This window comes from Scomber scombrus, chromosome 2 (assembly GCF_963691925.1).
Source record: "Scomber scombrus chromosome 2, fScoSco1.1, whole genome shotgun sequence".
NCBI lineage: Eukaryota > Metazoa > Chordata > Actinopteri > Scombriformes > Scombridae > Scomber > Scomber scombrus.
Window position 1 is genome coordinate 32,900,224 of NC_084971.1, and position 21,186 is coordinate 32,921,409.

General features: G+C 37.1%; 1 protein-coding gene across 1 annotated transcript; it reads right to left on the reverse strand.

The window, feature by feature from the left end:
• Positions 1-486: 486 nt before the first annotated feature.
• Positions 487-20,391, reverse strand: col9a1a (collagen, type IX, alpha 1a). The gene is made up of 32 exons (XM_062426355.1): positions 20,317-20,391; positions 19,354-19,428; positions 18,407-18,445; positions 18,232-18,294; positions 15,761-15,814; positions 15,467-15,502; positions 14,963-14,986; positions 13,963-14,016; positions 13,744-13,797; positions 13,487-13,519; positions 12,495-12,551; positions 12,312-12,365; positions 11,472-11,525; positions 11,284-11,337; positions 10,376-10,429; positions 10,238-10,291; positions 10,028-10,081; positions 9,310-9,363; positions 9,117-9,170; positions 8,974-9,018; positions 8,764-8,817; positions 8,593-8,646; positions 7,589-7,642; positions 5,149-5,220; positions 4,280-4,315; positions 4,120-4,164; positions 3,116-3,148; positions 2,476-2,622; positions 2,235-2,289; positions 1,620-1,808; positions 913-990; positions 487-692 (listed from the first exon to the last, which is right to left on the reverse strand). Exons 1-32 carry the CDS (start codon positions 20,389-20,391, stop codon positions 487-489), a joined length of 2,064 nt encoding a protein of 687 aa, XP_062282339.1.
• Positions 20,392-21,186: the final 795 nt, after the last annotated feature.

Genomic DNA, 21,186 nt, shown 5'->3' on the forward strand with positions numbered 1-21,186 from the left:
TATTCAACATTTAGAGGAAAAGGGGGGATTTTAGTTGGTAAACGACAAAGATACTCACAAACAGATGTACGTCATCCAGCAGTATAATTTTGCATATTGACACATTTACATAAACATACAGAAAAACTTTTAGATTTGCCTCGTTGTTAGTTTTTAAGTTTTGATCTGAGGGGAAATGCGTCTGGTTGTTTTTTGTACATACACACTGAGCTCTTATCAATACTCCTTTTTAATTCTACAGTACACAGATGTGGCAAAAATTGAGGTAAAATTGAAACTTTTTTGTTTTAAGGAGTGTCTGCTGTTCATTTTCCACCCTCATGTCTGTTTCTAACCACAAAGATGGCTGGAAGAGAAAAAAAAAATCCCAAAAAAGACAAACCAAATGATAAAACCCAAAAAAGACAAATCTTCCAAATCTTCCAAGGAGTGCTGGTTTCTCCTTGAGTCTCTCAGTTTTCCTCCAGTTCAGCTTTCAGCCCTTCCTCACATCTCATTGGGGCCCTTCATGCTGGTGTCCTTTGCCGAAACCGGCGACGCCACCATGGGCAGAATGCACTGTGACGACTCACAGTAACCATTGAGACCGGCGGGACCAGGAGGCCCAGGAACGCCGTGATTACCGGGAACGCCACGAGGTCCCCGCTGTCCGTCACGGCCATCTGTGCCATAAGCTGCTCTGCCGGCATTACCTGACAGGAAACAAGCAACAAGTTCAGTGCCGATTTTTTTTTAAACGCAGAACTGACCTCTGACCGTTTACTCACCTGTTATTATTATTATTTAGTAATCAATTAAATCAATGAGTAAATGTGCTGTAATGGTTTTACATGCTGTTCGTTCAAGGATGCAGAGTCTGAAATGAGGACATTTATTCTTAAATTAGATATCCACCCTGCATCCGTCAATTACCTGGCAGACCAGGAGCGCCCGGTGCTCCTTTGGTTCCTCTCTCTGTGGGTCCTCTGTCCCCTCTGTCACCCTGGTCACCTGCAGAGCGGGAAGACAAGAGGAAACACTTAATTGAAATGACTATAATTAGCTCAGAGTTCAGACTCAGACTTCACTCCTCTTCATTAACGTTAAGAGGAACATGACTGATCCCTAAGGGGGGATCATGAAGAGGGGGGTGGGGGGGGATGTACTGCAGGACCAAAAAAAAGGATAGACATTTTAAAAAAGAGAAGATTTAATATGTCGTTTTGAGCTGTTGGCTAGAAGAAAGTGGTATGATTTGTTGCATTTTTGGCCTTGATTGACAACATGATCATCACGTCTAGATATGGACCTATATACAGTCTATGATATGGACTTATCATATGATACGTGGACATGACCTCGATAATTTTATTGACCTCAGTATTGCCACACTTCACATTAGTAGCTAAGATGCTATTCATGTCACATTGGCTAAGTGAGTAGTTGCCTTCATTCCTCACTGGACTGCAATAGAATTAAAGGTAAATAACTCTGTCCCCATAATCGCAGTCTGTTTTTTTACAGCAGAATCTTCTCTCCAATTTCTGTCTTTCTTTTCATTTCCTGCACAGTTTTGCGCTTCACTTGAACAATAATCAAAAACATAAATATGATCATCAAACTGCTAATCTGGATCTAACCTTTGATGCCTTTGCGACCCAGTAGCCCAGGTGGACCCTTCAGACCGGGTAGTCCTCGTGATCCGGTGTGTCCAGGGAAACCGTTCTCTCCAGAAGGGCCTGGAGGTCCAGGAGGGCCCGGGGGACCAGGTATTCCAGCAATACCTGACTCAGGCCTACTCAGGCTGGCGGCTAGCTGAGCCAGCTGCTCTGTGACACAAGAGGACATGTTTGAAATTTATATATTTTTTTTTATTTACAGCGTAGTCTCACAATTTAAACAGGATGTGCATCAGTTATTAGATACGTATGTATAATCATCAGTAGATTTTTTTTTTTTTAAAGATCAATTCACCAAAATCACACAAAACATTCAGTAGTGATGTTTATTTAGGTTTTGAGAAAATGTAACTACTCTGTACTGAAGGAAAAAAGTTGCTTACACTGACTCTTCAGGACATTTGAGGAAATACACATTGGAGTTGTGAGTTGGTGTTTTTCCAAATTAACTTTTAATACAAAGATATTAAAATAGCTACTCACTTCCATTTCACTGATTTGGAGATGTGAAGTTTTAGGAGCATGTAAAACAGTGGAAACTACAGAATGAGTTTAAAGCAGTTGACAAACACTTACCTTGCATTACTCTCATGCAGACTTGTTTGATATGTGTATCTGTCGCTGATTTTCCCTGTTTGGACAAAAACAGATGTTGATGCTGTGGTCGACCATCACATGCTAACTCTGTATAGCTGAACCTGAATTAGAAAACACCACTAAAACACTGTATGATGTTTTATTCCTTTCTTTTTGGAAATGCACTTAATAACTAGAATTATCCTTTAAGTCTCATGAATTCAAAGATTAAACATCTCACCGCTGCTCCCTGCACCCCTGGAAGACCTGGTACCCCCATGTCGCCCTGCATGCCACGGGGTCCTAGTTGGCCTGATTTGCCCTCTTTCCCCTGCTGTCCTCGGCCGCCCTCGGGTCCTTTATTTCCTGTCTCACCTGGTGGGCCAGTCTGTGAGCAACAAGAGCAGGTTAGACACTAAAAGTTAGACTGACTAGATGAAGATAGAGCAAGATTCATGGTGAACTAAATCTTCTAAAACATCTAATATTATAATCTAATCACTGACAGATGATAAGAAACATGACAACCTTAAATATCATTAAATATACTCAGGAAAAAGGAAGAGTGTGATTATAAACAAGAAGGAAAAGCTGTTAATAAAATAAATTCTTCACTTCATGAGGATTATCACTTGATGCCAAAACTCAAAATATCCCATAGCCTGCAGAGAAGCAGCTGATTTTGCTCCCTGAACAGTTACAGGATGTTAACAATGAAGATAATTCTTTCAGGAAGCATTCAGGCTTTTCTTTATTTTAATCAACAAGAAGTCATATAACATCTTGTAAAGTTGAGACATACAGTAAAACCTTTTGTAGTGCAGCTGTAAATGTTCCCTAAGATGTGATGTGATAATGATGTTGTGTTTAGGTGAACATACCGATCCTTTCTCTCCTAGTTCACCTTGATCACCCTGGAAGAGAGATAACATAATTATACACAGACATAAATAATTATATGTCTGCAAAAATGTTACATCCATATCCATAGTTTGTAGAAACAGAAGATGCTGCAGCAGAGATGTTTTTAGACGTTGTCCAGTAGAGGGCGCCAAAGAGGAGGGGAAAATATTTTGTTATTCAAGGTTCAAGGATTTTTATTGTGCAATTAAATTCTCACCTTCTGTTTAAGTAAGAAATAAAATAATAACAATCTGGAAAGGCAAAGGTAAAGAAGTGTCTGAATGTCTGAAACTGCCATGAAACACATCACAGTTAAAATTAGTTATGGGGCAAAAAAACATCTTTTTGGAGGCTAGAATTGGAAGAATGGGTCAAATGAGGCAGCCAAAACTGTTCTGGGCCATTTCTGAAAGTCATTTTGTGTTTTCTATGTTGCCAAATTTCTTCTTCATGTTTTTTTTATTTAAAATTATGAATCTCCACATGCGAGTTTTGTGTGTTTTCTACAATTATTTCCTGTTTTCCTTACATTTTACATCATAGTACATCTTATTTGTGTGACATCACTGGATAGGTTGTGCTAATTTGGGGGATTTACAACACTTAATGACACCTTGAAAAAATAACTAAAACAAACAAACAAACGATGACATATATAAACAGTTGTCTATGGTACGCTCCAAATGGTTAAAATCAGTTATATGCAAATATAATTTTATATGTAATAAAAAAGGTGTATACTGACTGTAACCAAAATATAGTAAACAGTACAAAATTGTCAAAGCAGCAAAACAGTGCACACATATTGTTTTGTTCAATGCAAACATTTCATCATTAAGCAGACTCTATTATTGTATTGCTCACTATGCTGCTTACACTTAATCAATAGATTATTGACAGGCTGACTTTCAACTCAACAAACAAACACTTCTGTCTAGATGAAAACAGTCAAAAGCAGATGTTTCAGCAGTCGATCACTCACCAGTTCTCCACTATCTCCTGGTGTTCCCTCAGAGCCGGCAGATCCCTGAAATACAGACACATGACAGATTTGTTAGCATTTAATTTGCTCCGATTTAACACTGTAATCTGTTTGGGGGGGTTTTAATAGCAGATGAACTATTACAGCATATGAAACATACCTGATCTCCCTTTGGACCATCCAGACCAACTGCACCCTGAAAAAAAGGACAGAATGAACATTTAATTATTTAAAACTACTTACAGTAATGATTTAGTTTATGGACAATTAGAAGAAGTCAAACCCAACTAGAAATGTTTAACTTATTTATTTGTCACCTGAATACTGAGGAGGAGGAAACCTGATACATGTGCTTTACACCCATACCAAAGATGTGGAAGAAATTATAAGAATGTACTATTTATCGAAAACTCAATCTTGTTTTCCTTTTCTTCCTATTCACTTCAATGGAAGCCCAAATAACAGACAAATTCAAGCATGCGTTTCCTGTTTAGGTACGATCTACGGCAAGTCGAACTTCACTTTTGTTCAATGCTCGGTCAGCCAATAGACAAGTTGCTGCTCTGTGCTTGGAAATAGAGGAGTCACTGTTCTGATAATGATACATTTATGATGCAGGTAATAAATACATTTTGATCAGAGCTGCAGTACATTGTGTAGTTTGGTAATGTGATGATGTATTAAAAGTGGAGATGAAAGACACTTGATGAATTCAGTCCATCCAAACACAATGAAGCAGTGTTTCACATCCGCCTGGTTGAATCTGTTGGAGCAGCTGGAGCTCGAACCAAAACAGGAAACACATGTTTAAATTAATCTGTTGGACTAGCTTCCATAGATGTGAAAAGAAAACAGCAAGTATTCAGAGGGCAGAAGTGTAATTAGACTTTTCCTATATATATGTGTGTGTGTGTGTGTGTGTATGTATATATATATATAGTATAACATTTGTGATTTGTGATATTTCACTATACAAATAAAATTGACTTTGCTTCACTTTTTTTGTGTTTTCTTGTTTCAAAATCTTACTCTGTCGCCCTTCTGGCCACGATAACCAGCGGGACCAGGAAGTCCTGGAAGTCCCAGATCCCCCTTGCTTCCCTGTTAAAACACACAACCACATAAATTTAAAAAAATAAACACACAAAAACATGCACGCACACACACTCAGAGTCACAACACAAGTCGACTGTGAGAAGAGTTGAGAAAAGTTACTATGGCCAACCTCAACTTGACCACTTCTACAGAAAAACATTTTATTTCCAGCTTCACATTGATGAGCGTTGAGGCTCTTGAGGAACCCCCCAACCCTCCCTCAGATGTTTCTGGGTGTGTGCGGGTGCAGATTGAGGTGTACAGTGAACCGACCGGTTTCAAACATTCCTGGGGAACAGAGAGCTCTTTCAGGGCTTCTCAGCTTCTTTTCCTGCCCTGAATCCCCCCCTGAGTTGCAGAAAACCCCCCCTTGGGCCTTCAGACGTCCATAACAAGAGGCTATTCATGCCCGCTCACCGGCGGATTACAGACTTAACTGCAGGCACAGAGGTTCATAAAGACATGCCACTCTTTATAATAACAGCAAAGCACAAGGCTTCACTTCCCAGCAGTGGATGTCTGAGCAAGATACAAGGTTTATTTTGTTGAATGATCCTGTTGTTCAATAATAGGTTCAAGATTCATTAACACTCATTCCTCGCTTTATATTTCAGGGCAGATCTCTTAGTTTTGATACAGTAGATTGGATTAGTCGACACTTTGGATCATACAGCAAATCCACGGACATGCTGATAAGATCTAGGAGGTTGCAACACTTTTAATAGTTTCAGCCTGATTGAACTTTGCTTCATCAATCTTTGCTCTCCTTTTACTCGTGTCTTTTCCCCTAACAACAGTATTATAATAATCCTGTTGTTTTTCTCTGAGATTTAATTATTTTGACTAAAGAAGGAATGTTTTTACCCTGCTGGCAATTTGTTATCCTGCCAGCAGGGAATCTAAGAAACTTCACAAAGCTTTGCAGACAGATTTTGACTTAGAAATAATTTAATTATTCTTAATAATAAATAAATAATAGCTCCATATCAGAGTTTTCTGCCAAGTGACGTGTGTCAATACCATCCATACCTGTGATTCAGACTATAACCGAGAAAGAGATTTGATCCCTAACCTTACGAGTGTGTTTGCAGGTTTAAGAAGTTAAACTGATTGAATCCTGTTTGTGCAACAAAAATGTGGATAATTGTTTATCTCTGGCAAAGGTGTAAACTCTCTGAACCTAAAATGAAAGCTCTCCAGTAACAGTTTCCAGCCTGCACTGACCTCATATTTACCACAAATTTGGCAGTGCTTTTTAAAAGGGCTTTAAAGAAAATAAACAAATTAATCTGACTAAATTTACATTGAGAAGTATTTTTTTTCTAATGTCCCAATGCTTTATCTCATATTGTGAAGCTAGTCCTACAGTCCTCTAGTAATAAACCATAATTTTCAGACAATTTCATCTGCACAAGCATTGTTTAAATGTTACTGTCAACCAGTAATTCTTCAGTTTTTGATCTAACTCCTTGGAGGTATCAAGACTGTGAAGTTCTCAACTGTTAAATTAACCAAAATCGTACAAGAATTGAGCCTATCACAGTAAATACTTAAATATTAATGTAGTATATTCTCCTGTAATTGATGAATATGATTAAACATGACAATATGACTTTTACACCAAACATTAACATATGGCTTTTATCTATGCTGTAAAATAGTTGGTTTATACAGTTGATCCACAATTATGATTTCCTTTTACTTTAACAAACTGACCTGCAGAGCAATTCATATTTTAAATATCCCCTGCTTCTCCAATTGCCTCATCCTCTGTCACTGGGAGAGCTGCCCAGTTTGATTTGCATGTGTCTCCTTTTAAGATCCAAGTGGGATTACCATGTGTTTATTATTCTGTGTAGCTCCCAGATGACTAAAGATGCACGAGAGGATCATAAATGGATCTTGCCTTGTTCACTTTGCTTTGAGTTCAATCTGATTTAACTTTGACCTGTAAAATATGGTGGAAAATCTTCATTAACACATCAATGTATGATTTATCAGATCTAATATGTTAATTTCCCATTGAATGCTCACCAACATCGATTCGGGCTGTGAAAGTTGTGTTTATGTAATTGTTGCACCCACAGGGAAGTAGCAGAGCAGGGAGGGATGCTGCATTCAAATGAATTTATCATTGCTAATTCTGATCTGAATGTCGATTTCATCTTTAGTTCGTCTTCGTTTTAAAGCAGCAAAGACAAACATACTCTGAAGATGCTTCAGTGAAACCACTGGCAGTAATCTGTTGTCACTTTCACCTCTATACGACTGCTTTCTGGAGATTTTGTTCTCCGACAAAGACTCAGTCATTGATGAAGGTTTTGGGGCAGATTGTGTTCTTTACATTAAACAGACTCTCTCTCTCGGGTCTTACCCTGCCTCCCGGTGCTCCTATAGGTCCAACATTTCCTCTTTCTCCTCGTTCACCCTGAAACAAAGAAGAGCAGCTGAACACAGACAGGCCTTCATGCATCAAAGCACCATTAAAAGAAATATTTAAAATTGAGAGCTGAACATTATTTGTAATTTCTGGCCTATTAGCGTGCATCAAGACACCAACCTGACTCAACTATTAATTGAATTGAATATGAAAATGTAAAACGAAGGTCATGAAATACATCAAAACACGTTTTGTTCTTTTTCATACCAGTAATAAATTAATAATGCAATAAGTGGAGGCAGTTATATTAACAAGTTTTGCTTAGTAAAGAGTAACTGTTAACTGGCTTTTATGTGGCAGTTATTAGATCATCATTAGATCAACATGCACACTGTTTTCTTTTGAAAATGTATTTTCCTTCTGACAGTGAGATAATTTACCACATCAGATTGCACAGTGTGGTAATGTTGAAACTGCAAAGTGCATGATATAAAACTGCAGATATGATTTGATCCTTCTTATCAAGTTATAGGGTCCTCTTCTATTGAACCCACCATGCTGCAATGCCATGTAACTACAGTAGCCCAAAATGGACAAACCAAACACTGGACCTTTAGCTGTTTCCGCGATTTTTTCGGTCACTGTAGCTTCTCCTATTAGCCTGGAAGGGGAGGGGTATTCAGCTGGTTGCATCAGCAACCTCACCATTAGATGGCACTAAATCCTTCATGCTGCTCCTTTAAGTCAGTTCTAACTTTGATCTTTGATGGACTCTGATTCAGAAAAATGTTCTGCACTTGGTTATGAGCCCACTTTAGTTGGACTACAAGCTAAAATATGAAACTCTATGACATAAAATAATGACTAAAAGAAATATCCTACATTCTCCTGCATGTAATTCAATTAATACCTGAGGATTTCTCCTGTCTTAAGGAGGAAAAACTGTACCTTGCAGCTTTAAGTTAAAAATATTACATGGAAACTGATTATTAACTCACTGGTCCTCCTCGGGCTCCAACAGGTCCCACTTCTCCCTGCTCGCCACGCTCGCCCTGGAAACAAATAAAACATCATTTTAGAGCTGGTGACATTAGTTTTCTTGTCTTGTTGAGGAAATATTTTGACCCTTAAAACACTTCTGAAATCCCTGTACAAATCACTCAACCTACTTGTTTCCCTGAAGATCCCATCTGTCCAACAACTCCTGGATCACCTGTGTTACCCTGGTAACAAAAAGACGAAAACATTGCAGTTCATTTGATTAATATTATTCTATCTGGACATTGCTGTTAGTAAGTAGTGGTAAAAATATAGTACTGGTATCATGTCATCACACTACAATCAGTATTGTAATAATAGATGCATATGTTTCAGCATACCTTCGAACCACTGACACCTTTCTGGCCATAAGAGCCTGGCATACCCTACATGGAGAACATTGTGTTAAACATCAACATCTGAGATCAAAAAGGCAATTTTCTGATGAATTGGGGATGTTTCAAAGGTCAAAGGTCATACTTACAGGCAGACCTTGAGTGCCGGCATCACCTGGAGCCCCATTTTTCCCTGGAAGACCCTGAATAACAACAAAAACCATTAACCTGCAAATGTCAACTAAAAGCACTAAAAGCACACTTCTAAAATTCTTAAATTGCCAAAAACAGGTTTTCTGTCAAAAACCCCTTTTAAACACTACTACTATAGTTATGTGTTACCTTCGACCCTGGCAGTCCGGGTATTCCTTCACGAGCATCTGGACCAGCGAGGCCCTGTTGACACGAGATAGAGCAATGTGATACAGATGAAATCTAAAATTCACATAAATGTGTTTCTCTTTTAAATGTAGACAAAAAATACAAGAGTAAGGAAGATCATATAATGAGTAGGGAATGGTCTGTAAAGGGTATTTAGTCATTTTGTTGATTGACAGAAAGTTGATCATTTTTAATCATTTTTGAAGAAAAAATACTATAGATTTCTCTGGTTCAAGCTTCTTAAATGTGAATATTTTGTCTTCTATTATCTTTGGGTTGTGGACTGTTGGTCGGGACAACAAGACATTTGAGGAGCTCATCTTGGTCTTTGGAAAACACTGATCGTCAATTTGATACCATGTTCTGATATTTTATGAGCAAACAACTAATTGACTAACTGAGAAAGTGAAAGTAATTATTTGCAGCCATCAGCATATTGTGAGGATGGTTGAATTGATACTCAGTGTTGTTAAGCTGCATAAGGAACCGTATCGGGTAAAACATCGGTATTTACTGGGTTGGATCCCTTACAGCAGGTAAGAAGGTAGAAATGTATGCAAGAGGGCATGAAAGATGGTGGATGGGTGGTGAGGAAAGCAGAAGAAAGGACAGATGTTAGGTGGAAAAGTGGATTTATATGGAGGTTATTGATTGATTAAGAAAGTCTAGCAGTGCTCACAGCCTCTCCTTTTGGCCCTGGCACTCCTCTGATTCCAGATGGACCTCGTTCCCCCTGCAGACAAACACATTATCAAACGTAAATAACAAATGAAGCATTGACAGGAGAAACTAAATAAATTAAAGTAAACCGAGATGCAAGACATGACAAATAGTAAGGTTACATGTGAACTAGATGCACTTTGGGTCTAGTTCATGATTAAGATCTTACCGACACTCCCCTTGGCCCGGTTTCACCTATTTTTCCTCTTTGACCAGGATCACCCTAAAAAAAAAAGTATTAATACGTTTTTTATCAGTATTTTGTATAAATAATAAGTGTTAGTGGAGATGATAATGAGGGACTTACCGGGCCTCCAAGGATACCCTGAGGACCTAAATCACCAGGTTTTCCACGAGGTCCCTGTTTTAAAAGAACAGAAAGTTGTTCAAGTTACAAACACATTTTTTTATTATGATTCAGTGCTTTGCTATGATCATCACAATGATTGAGAAGTCCTCTGTGCCTGCTGCAGTTGAGTTTGTTGAGTTTTCAGTGACATGCTGTAGTATTAAGAAGCTTTTAGGATTATTTATTATAATGTTTTATATTATTTTATATTCTCTGTGTTAGCGAGTTTTTATTGTTTTGTGTTTTGTATATTTATATATTGTTGGCATGAGGTGACTATTGTGGTTTCCCATTTGGGGATCAAGAAAGTATATCTATCTATAATAATAAGGTCATTAACAGACTCAGGCATCATAAAATGGCAAGTGAGGATTTATTATATGGTTCCTCGTAGGTCTAGGGTAAAACATTTACCAAAAAGTCTACATATTCAAAATCAATTGATAATTGATCATTTACCAGCCATTCAAAGTGTCTAATTATGTTTCTCAGACTGGTACCAGTACAAGACTTAAGTCACTTGTAGCTTTCAGTGTATGTTGTGTTATAACTGGTCAATTTCAGGTATTAATATCCTTGCAATACTTTGTACTGGTTCCTTTATATTTAGTTGTTCAAATAACTTCCTGTAATGAGAGTACATGTTATCTTCTACCTTAGGAAGTATTGCTGTCGTAATCTTTAAAACCCACAATTTTGTTTTTTAAATGTGAAAATGATTCATCTTCGACTCACAAATGTTTTTCAAACATTCAGCAACATCATTATGGGACACTAAGCTTATTCTCTTCCATTAATGACCACAGTGGAAATCATTTCATGTTGTATAGCTTGTGGGATTTCCATCATTGTGTATGACCTCTTACCTTGTCACCTTTGGAGCCCATTATTCCTGAGAGGCCTCTTTTTCCACCTGGGCCCTAAAATTACTCAGCGGAGAGGAAAGAAGACAAACATGTCCCATGTTAATATGTTTGACTGTATTCACTAGATGTGTGTGGTGGGATTTTTTCAGTATGATGGTGAGTTGAGAGAGAATGGTGAAATATTTTACTGGTAGTCCTTGAGATCCGACTTCCCCTGTTGGTCCTTGGTCACCCTCCTCTCCCTGAAAGAGAACAAAACCCAGACATTTCATCATTTTAGGACTTAAAAATGTTTGAAAATCTGTTTTGTCAACTTTTTAAAACTGTAGCGTTATGGAATTTTGTAAAAGCAACAGCTATAAACTTTAATAAGCATAGAGGAAAGTGTCTCATATTTGCAACTAATCATACTGTAAATTTATGTTTGTTGGTTTATAATTACTGACACTTAGACTCTACAGTGAATGAATATATCAAACATTTCCAGAGTAATTTGCAGGTATGTAACTGTTTTTTAAAAAACATTTTGTAAACATTTTTTGGTGCAATTACAAGAAAAATAGAAAAAGTTGTAAGTATTTTTATTTTGCTCAAACTATGTATTTGCATATTGGGTTGTTTCCTATTATCTTTATAATGAGTGAGTATTAATGAACTTTTTCTGTAATTTCCAGGACATTTGTCAACAATTTAATTCAATGTTACTACTCAAAAAGCTTATGTCATGTAGGTTAGAAGAAATGTAGTAGATGTTTTTAAGAAATAATCCAATATCCTAATATGTAGTTTGACACACAAAATTAAACAATGATAACTGAATTGTCATGTATCTAAACTTACCAACCAACTTAACACTTTTTTCACTTTTTTTGTAATTGGTACCAAATTGCACCACCGTTTTTGTAAAATACCCTAAAAATGAACTGTTATTAGCAAATTACACTGAAAATGTCCAAGAAATTAGTATGGCCCATAGAGGCTGCTCAGTGTGTAATACATTGAAAAGAAGGAGGATAAAAGTATTTTACCTTGTGTCCTTGTCTTCCAGGCTCACCAGATTCACCCTTAATCCCTTTGTGGCCCTTCACAAGGAAACAGCGAGTTAATCTTAAATTGTATTTGATAAGTCGGGAAAATAAAAGGCGAACGGAATGTCATAAATACAATCAGTCAATAAGAAATATGATCAGCCTCAGTGAAATGTTACTTACCTTCATGCCAGAGAGACCAGGATGTCCATTCAGACTAGCAGGACAGGCATTGGGACACTGAAAAACATAACAGCCTATTTGAGGTCATGGAAGAGGCCTGCCACCAGGGGGCTCCACTGACAGTAAACCCCGCTAGCAAGAACAGGGAAGATGAACAAATACGATTTTATATATTTTAGACATTTTATAACAAATCCTATGAAAGGTATTGCTGATTATTTCCTTGAAAATCTTATATTTTTGTATATGCTCAGTGGAGCTTTTTAGAGTTTAAAATGAAAGTCAGTTTGTGTGATAAAGCCGATGAATGTGGGGATTAGCAGCTTTGCCTCCATCAGCTTATGTTGTCTAAAAATCAACATCTAATGTACCCAATCTAATTATAATGTTGTTCAAATCTGTATTTTGAGGCTTCTTGTTTTTTTTAAATGTCGTTGATTGGCTGTGGACTCTTGAAGGAGAATTAAACAATTTTCCACATCAAAGTTTGTTTCCAGGTGTTGTGGAGTACTACTGCATATGTATAATAAAGTAGTCGAAAGACTTTTTTTTTTGGTCTCCAGGGAGCTGTGTGACATCTGATGAATTGCCTCAAGTTTGAAGTTTGAAAATATGAAGTTAGAAAGAAGTGAGGTTACCATGGTGGAGGCTAGCAACTACAGGCTACATTAGCTGCTACTATAATAATGCACAGTAATCTGTGCGATTGAGTGAATCAAGTATATCTTATAAAATCATTAGTAGTTATGTAAAATAACTGAAATCCAACTGTGTATATACGAAATAAAACCAAAAAAACACAAAAATGCACCGCTTTGCTATGCCAAAGTTTTGTGGTACCATCCTTGAAAGCTCATTCCTGTGTTTTATATTGATGTGTATTATCTACTATGCAGAAAACATGTAAAAGTTACAGTATTTAAAAAACTTTAAAGGTTAAAGGATTTTGCTGATTAGTTGTTTTAATGAATCTACTTTAGGATCAAACTTACCAGGTCCTCGCCTTGATACACTGCGGGAGGCCCCTAGAAGAAAAACAGTGCATTTGAATTTTCATTCTTTTTTTCATACAAATTACAACTTTTTTGGGGATTTTATTGTGTGGACAGTGATAATCATGGTTTCAAAGACCATAAAAATGGTACTTTCTTTACATCATTGTATCAAACATCCCCATAGTGTATATCCGAGAGCTGCCCGCTGTTCACTGTCCCCCCCATAACCATAAGAAAACAGTTGTGGTATTTACCCGAGCCCCAGCAGGACCAGGAGGACCCACTTGACCTCTCCGGCCTCTTGCTCCCTGTGACAGATACAAAACTTTGAATACATGCACAGACAAGAAGTACATTTCACTTTAAAGCTTCATGCAACTTTTTATTGATCTTCGTTAGCTTCATTCAAATTGATTTAAAGGCAAAAATCTATTAAGTTTAAAATAATAATGGCACTGTGCTAGTTTACTTACAGGGGGTCCAACTTTACCCAGTTCACCTGGTAGCCCATCTGTCCCTGGAATACCCTGTTAAAGAACAAAATGTCTTTACTATTAACAGTCTATTTGCAGAAAAGCCATTTTGCCACATTATGCAACAGTTCATATGAATATAGTGATATTAAAGAGTAATTTAACGCAGAACAAAATAGTTTTTGCTGACCCCTGGTGGTTGCAGGGATGTAGAAGTGCACTCCAGGGTGTGGTAATTACAACATGACATCACTGTTGGGTGTGTTTACAGACCAGGAAGTGGATGCACCAGGTGTTCGTAGTTATAAAGTAAGTATTAGCTAAGTTTTAATTCAAACTGGTTGCACACAAACAAGTTCTTACGTAGAGGTGTAGATCGCTACTAGCCAAAAAAAAGAATTCTTAAGTTTTAATGGTGCAACCTGATTTAGTAAATCAGTAGTTTGAAACTAGTTAGTAGTTACTAAATGGGACTATATACACAACTTTAGTGACAGCTGGTGCAGCCCAATCCAGCAGAGATCATATAAACAACAATGTTCCGTTAAATTACTCTTTACACAGCATGGACAGTGCTGTGATCCCTCACTCTGCCATAAGGGTTTTTACACATTTAAGTCCTCTTTCATCGTTATTCAGCATAAAGACCTCGACACACTGATATTAACGATAATGATCATTACTTTCATAAGCTTACATTATATGGTTTGTTTGATAATCTTTGTATCAAGCACTAAATTTGGTCTGATTTTAACAACATTTGGATTGAACTGCTGCATTCCTGCATTCAGGCAGCGATTAATCCAAAAATCTCATGCTGCAATTTTGAAAATAGTATCAGTGCAAAAATCCTGGTTGTCCATTGTGATACTAAGCAGGTTCAGTTGCAGTTAAATCAATGAAAAGAACCTAAAAACAGCCTGTTCACAGTCACCACTGTGTTTACTTATACATGCTAGTCTGAATTGAAGAAATAAGATACTGAGCTGTAGATACTCACATCAAGCCCATCAGGTCCTACACCCTGTGAGACAGAAATGACAGTGTCAAAACAGATTAGATTTTATTATTGTAGTAACAGTGGTTCACTTAGAGTATACATTAACTACTTAAAATAAACAATACATGAAATAATATGTGCAGGATATATCAAATAAAGTGTATACTATTGCTTTACTACATAAGAGTTTTCAGTGATGGATGGTGTAAATTATGAACTCTGTGTATTTAACTCCTACACATATACTGATTAATGCAACTCATAGAGTACATCAAGCACTGTTTTCTAGAGTTTGTGTCAATTTACTGAGCAGTTTGTAATGCGCTTTTACATTTTAACCCCTACTAAGCGTCATCTCACACAAATCTGTACAGAATCTGCATTTATGTTGACTAATTTAATCTGGTTATTTCTGAAATTAAAAGATTAAAGAATCTGTTTTTTACCCCCCAAACTAAACATCTGGAGTCCTGAATGATTGTTATAGTTGTTATCTACACTTACGAGCTCTCCAGTAGGGCCACGTGCTCCAGGATCCCCCTGAAAACAGAAACAGAAATGTGAATTGATATCAGAAATATCAGAAATGATATAAGAAGATTCACAGTAGTGACAAGTGTAATCCTACTGCTGAACATTCAAAATATATCAAAAGAATAAATGAGGTGTGAGCAGAGATGAATGAAGTGTGTTTCAGTCCTTCCAGGTCTGGCTGTAGAAAACATCTCTGCAGACGACCCTGTGTGAAAATCAACAAAAAACAACTAATTCAATCAAATTTATAGATTATAAACTTACTTTTGGCCCTTGTGCACCCACTGCACCTGGATCTCCAGGAGGTCCAACTGGTCCCTACAGAGAAATCAGTACATTACAAAATAAATTCATTTTAAGATACAGCACACAACATTGTTTACACTTTGCACACATATTGTTTTAATACAAACAGGATAAATATGTTAAAATTGTTGTTGAGTGAAGACATTTCAAAGTTATTCCTTACACTTACAAATGTTGGTAATTTTGGCAGATATGATGATAATTTTGTTGGGAAACTACACTTTGCCCAAACTTAATATATTGTAGGTTTTATTTCTAAAATGACGATTACCGCCTGCATAGAGCATTAAAGTTTATTTTACATGTAGTAGAGCATAAACCTATAACATTCAGATTATTCAGTGAATGTACTGTAGGAAGCCATGAAAGCAAAAACAAAAGCAGCAACAAACAAACAACCTGCAACTACATATAAGAGACATATTGGGAATAACAGCAACCTCATCTCAAATTACTACCCAAATTACAAGTTACTACAATATACTTCTCTCAGGGTCTGCTTTTTCATTCATTACACAACTTCTTTCATCACTTCCTGTGTGAACAACAAACTAAAACACTATGCATGTCTTCAGATATGCTCTGACGATACTTCAGACATGCTGCTATGTCTGCGCAGTTTATTACTAATTGAGTCCTTTCTATTGATAATTATAACACTGTTCTCATCAAAGTATTACTGGTCAGACAGGGCAACAAACAAGAGCTACAATGATTAATTAATAAATCAACAATTTTGAGGATCGAATAATAATTGAAGCTACTTTTTATGCTTGAATGTCAAAACTATCAGTTCCATCTTCTCCAATATGAATATTTTCTGGGTTTTATACTGTTCTACAGTAACAAAACAATTATTTTTGAGTTATCTGTAAGTTAGACAAATTTTGAAAAGTAACCACAAGTTCCTGGAACTTGTGATGGACAGTTACTGACGATTTACTGACATTCTACAGTCCACAATAATAATTGATAAATTAATGAATAGAATTATTGTTATCTGCAGCCCTTCAACAAACACAAGCAGTCAAACAATCCAACAGTCTGTTCAGATTATGTAAACGTCTTTACTTGTGTATAAAATGACAGTGAGCGCATTCAAATGACTGTAATAATCCCGTACACAGGAACTGTGTCTGCAACAACTGCGTTAAGTACAGTCAGACTGTAAACTGTGATAAATTACATTTTTGCCTTTGTGTTCACTTCCAAATATATTTGTCTAATATATAACAGATTAATCGATAATGAAAATAATCATTAGTTGAAGTCCTATTATAAGAATGTATAGTGTCTTTTGTGGTGGCGTTATGGATTTGTCAAATCTATAGCTATTAAAAGTAATATAAGAGGAAGCTTGTGTTCCAAACTGGAGGTGTTGAGTTTGTAATAACTTTGTGTTACTGAGATGCGTTATGGGAAATGTAGGACCCAGTGTTTTTGTATCACGAACCATACTACAGACTAAAAGTCAGATCCCTGCTACTTCAATTTTTGATTGTTTTTTGAAGTTATCTTAGGTGAGAGTCTCTGTGAGTCATTTAACTTTCTCTAGATTACACTAACTTGGAGGGTGTGGCTATCCATTCACGAGCTCCTCCCCTTAACTAGCCTCATAACAACCCCTTAAAACCAGACATTCAGCCTACAGTATGACTAGAAATCAGTATGAATAAGTGAGTAAGTTGATTTCCACATTTCCAGAAAAACTTGCCCACAAAACTAAACCTTTCTTGTTCCTTTCTTGTTGATTTCTGCTAGACCAGTTTCTATGAGGATAGAAACTGGTCCCTTTAACTGCTCTTAGATTTCTTTAAGTATGTTTGTGAAAACTTGGTACAATAAAAAAAAATTGGTGCATAGGTTTAAATGTTTTCTCTGTTTCAGTGCACAAGACTCTGAATCTGGCATCATCTGTGTGCTCTCAGCAGCATCACCGCAGCAGACAGCAGACACACTGGGTCCATTCTGCACCGCCTTTCCCAGCATACAGTTCTCTCCTGTCAGCCATCTCTGGGCAGCCGATCCCCCCTCGATTTCACACAAAAAGACCCCTGTTTCTGTCAGGAAGCTACCCGAGACTCTCCCCTAAATAGCCAGATTGATTTATTCAAGGTTTCTCTCTCTCTCTCTCTCTCTCTCTCTCTCTCTCTCTCTCCATACTTTTGCTCAGAGGAAGCCAGAAAAAACTCCTCACACAGCAGCAGATCTGAATATCTCAAGATCCTTTATCACAGATCTTACAAAGGTTATACTTATTGGAGAGTTTAACCTGCGGGCAGCTGGAGGATTCAAACTCAAACAGCCTCTTTTGTTATTTCTCCAAACGGGTTTTGAAATAGAGACGAGCGAGCCTGCAGGACCAGCTGTTAAATGTGTGTAAGTGGTAGTTTAGCACCACTCAGTGACTCAGATGTTGTTTCACTTACATCTGCGCCTGGAAGACCTGCAACTCCGGCAAGTCCGTCTTTGCCGTTGTCACCATCAAGGCCCTGAAAGCAGAAGTGTCCTCATGTTAATACGATTGGTTTGAGTTATAAGCATCAAAGTCAATATGTATTAAACATTTCTGCATGTGAAAGGTGAAATTTAAAATCCACTGACTGGTCCGCCATCCACTGTTGCGTCCTCTCCTCTGTCGCCCTGAAGATACATGGAGAAGATGTTCAGATGATTGCGTTTTGTTTCAGTTTATGTTTAACAATTTCTATTTTTATTTTCCAAAACTCATAAAATGGAAAGTCTATTTTGCTTGTTGCAAAATTCAGAAACTGAGAAAAATAACCTTGTTTCAGTTCAAACATGATACATATTTGAGTTTATTTAAATGGATTTCTAAAACATTTCTTCAACTTTAAGCAGCTTTTAATCTTTCAGCTAAATTTAGAGCTTCCACTGGTGCCCTGATAGACCAAGACATTAAAACCAGAACACCCCTGGTTCAATGGCTAAGATACTTTTGTTGTGCACCATCACTCTCTGCTTTTTTCCTGTCATCTCTCTACTGTTGACTCCCAAAATACAAGATTTTAAATATAAAAAATATTAAAATATAGAACAAGAGTTGCTTTGCACTGAGCAACTAAGAAGGGTTTTGCTCAGGAACCAACACAAAAACATTGGAAGAATCAATTTCTGTTAATGATGTTTGAGAAAAGATTTTTTTAGTGCTTGTATTTGTGCACAAATTGAGCATATGAAAAAAAAGTTTTATATCTTTTTATTGAATGGTTCCCCTTCTCTTTCTTCTAAAAGCTTTTTGCTTATTTGTGAACCCTTGTCAGGTAGGTTAAATAAAAAAAGCCAAGTACAAGATGTTTTTTAGACTGAAACATCGCTGGTTACAATGAAGGTGAATGAGCCAGGTGACATTCGTATATCCCAAAGGACTTAATTGTGCTGCCTCTTGGTGCTTTCTTGTGTAAACCAATGAAAACCTGCTTCACTGTTCACTGATCGGATTAACCCAGAAATGCTCTGATCCACAGCTATGACCCAAAAATCTGAAAACTGAACTTCATGACTGAGAGTAGACCAAAACGCCTACTCACATCAATACCATCCACTCCAGGAACGCCACCTACTCCGGGGGGCCCTGGGGGTCCTCTGGGACCGACTGGGCCCCTCTGTAGAAAAAACACACACACACAAAAAAATCAGTTTTTACTCTTTTTTCCCTTCTGAAATTCATCTCCAAATATCAGACGATGCTGGTGTGAAGGGCGGCTCACATAGAGTCTCTTTGTTTGGATGATGTGAGGGAAAAGGTCATGAAACTAAACCTGGTTTCCCATATTAGTCCCATTGTACCACATAAGTAACTGCATGTGTTTAGATTACTGGTGCTGTCTGGACTATATTGGTGCCAGGTGTGCACACTGGGATGAATCGACCACAGTTATCGATGTCTTTTTTTATAATTAACGTGATATATGAGAGCATACGTTTGTATATTTTGTGATGAATTAAAAGAAATGACATTACTGCACCCCTCCTGGTCCTGTAAATGTCTCACACAGTAATCCAAAGATGTAATTTGCAGAAAGAAAAAACTTTACAATACAAATGCAGACTAAGCTCATACCAAAGAAAACCTAATGCTTAAACTATAAGAGACTTATAAGTACACTTGTATCCCTAAAGGAATGTTAAAAGGATACAAGGAATTTTAATCCAGGTGCTATAAAGTACAAGTACCTCACTGTAGCACATATACAATATTTAATATTGTCATAAATAAGGGAAAAGGTCTACTTACTGAAATACTGAGCACTACAGACAAGCTGAAAATGCATATTTGAGTATAAAATATGATACCGCAGGAGACTAAAAATACTTGTAAGCATCATACAGACACACCAGCATCTGTTATTTCATAATAATGCATTACAAATAAAACACCATAAAAGTAGAATAAAGTCTCTATAAATCACTGAGTGCCACAGATATACTGTAAACACCTATAAAGATACTTTAAAGGACAGGAGAGAAAAGTAAGAGCACCTATGTCTCACCTGAGCGGAGCAAATTAGCACAATTTGCAGTAAAAGCAACAGCAAAGACTCCCGACAGATCCTGTAGAGAGCCATGGTCTTCCCAGGGCCGAGGAAGACGCTATAATTCCCTTTTTCCCAGATTAGAGACGGGTCTCACGGACGGTCTACCTGTCAGTCTCCCCCCTGACTGAAACCCCACTGCCTGCTGGAAGGGGAGGATGTTAGAAAGTGCTGTTTATTCATGAGGAGCTGAAGCTCTGCAGGCTGAGGAGGAGGATGGGCGTCACTGCACAAACAGGGAGGGGTGCACTTACCTTTTCTTTTAAATTAAATGAAGGTTAAAGCTGACAGTATGGTGGAAATTGACCCAAAAAAGAAAATTGTTTGGTTTTGTCATTATTTTGCCTTTAAAGTACAAATCTTAGTCTTTGCTAAACATCATTTTTGCTGCTGTTTGAAAAAGGTGAGTTAAAATACAAAAGAAATGGTGGGACCTTTAGTGGAAATGTGAAATCAGGTTATACGTAACATATAAGACAACTAAAGTACACTTAATTCCAGTATCTTATGATTACTATATATAATAATAGATTATTATTATCTCACACCTCCTATCAGAAATTGACATCTCCCCTTCACATCAACAAAGTAGTGAACAGACGGAAGAGTAAGACTGGGTAGGGTGGGGGGGGGGGCTGTCTATGTATTTTTATTTTTTACTTTTTATTTTTTATTTATATTTTAAATTTTTGTTATTCTTAGCTATTTTTCTTTCTTTGTTTTTTGCATTCCACATTTTGTATCAGTTTCTTCATTTATTATGTTCTAAGAAATCAAAAAAGTGCACTATGACCTGTACTTTATGCGCACAGATGTGTGTATACTGTA

Coding starts and splice junctions, on each gene's coding strand:
- col9a1a (XM_062426355.1), bottom strand. CDS start 20,391: ATGGCTCTCTACAGGATCTGTCGGGAGTCTTTGCTGTTGCTTTTACTG. Junction 18,446..19,353: donor CTGGAGTGGATGGTATTGAT/GTGAGTAGGCGT, acceptor ATGTATCTTCAG/GGCGACAGAGGAGAGGACGC. Junction 9,171..9,309: donor CCGGACTGCCAGGGTCGAAG/GTAACACATAAC, acceptor GTTGTTATTCAG/GGTCTTCCAGGGAAAAATGG.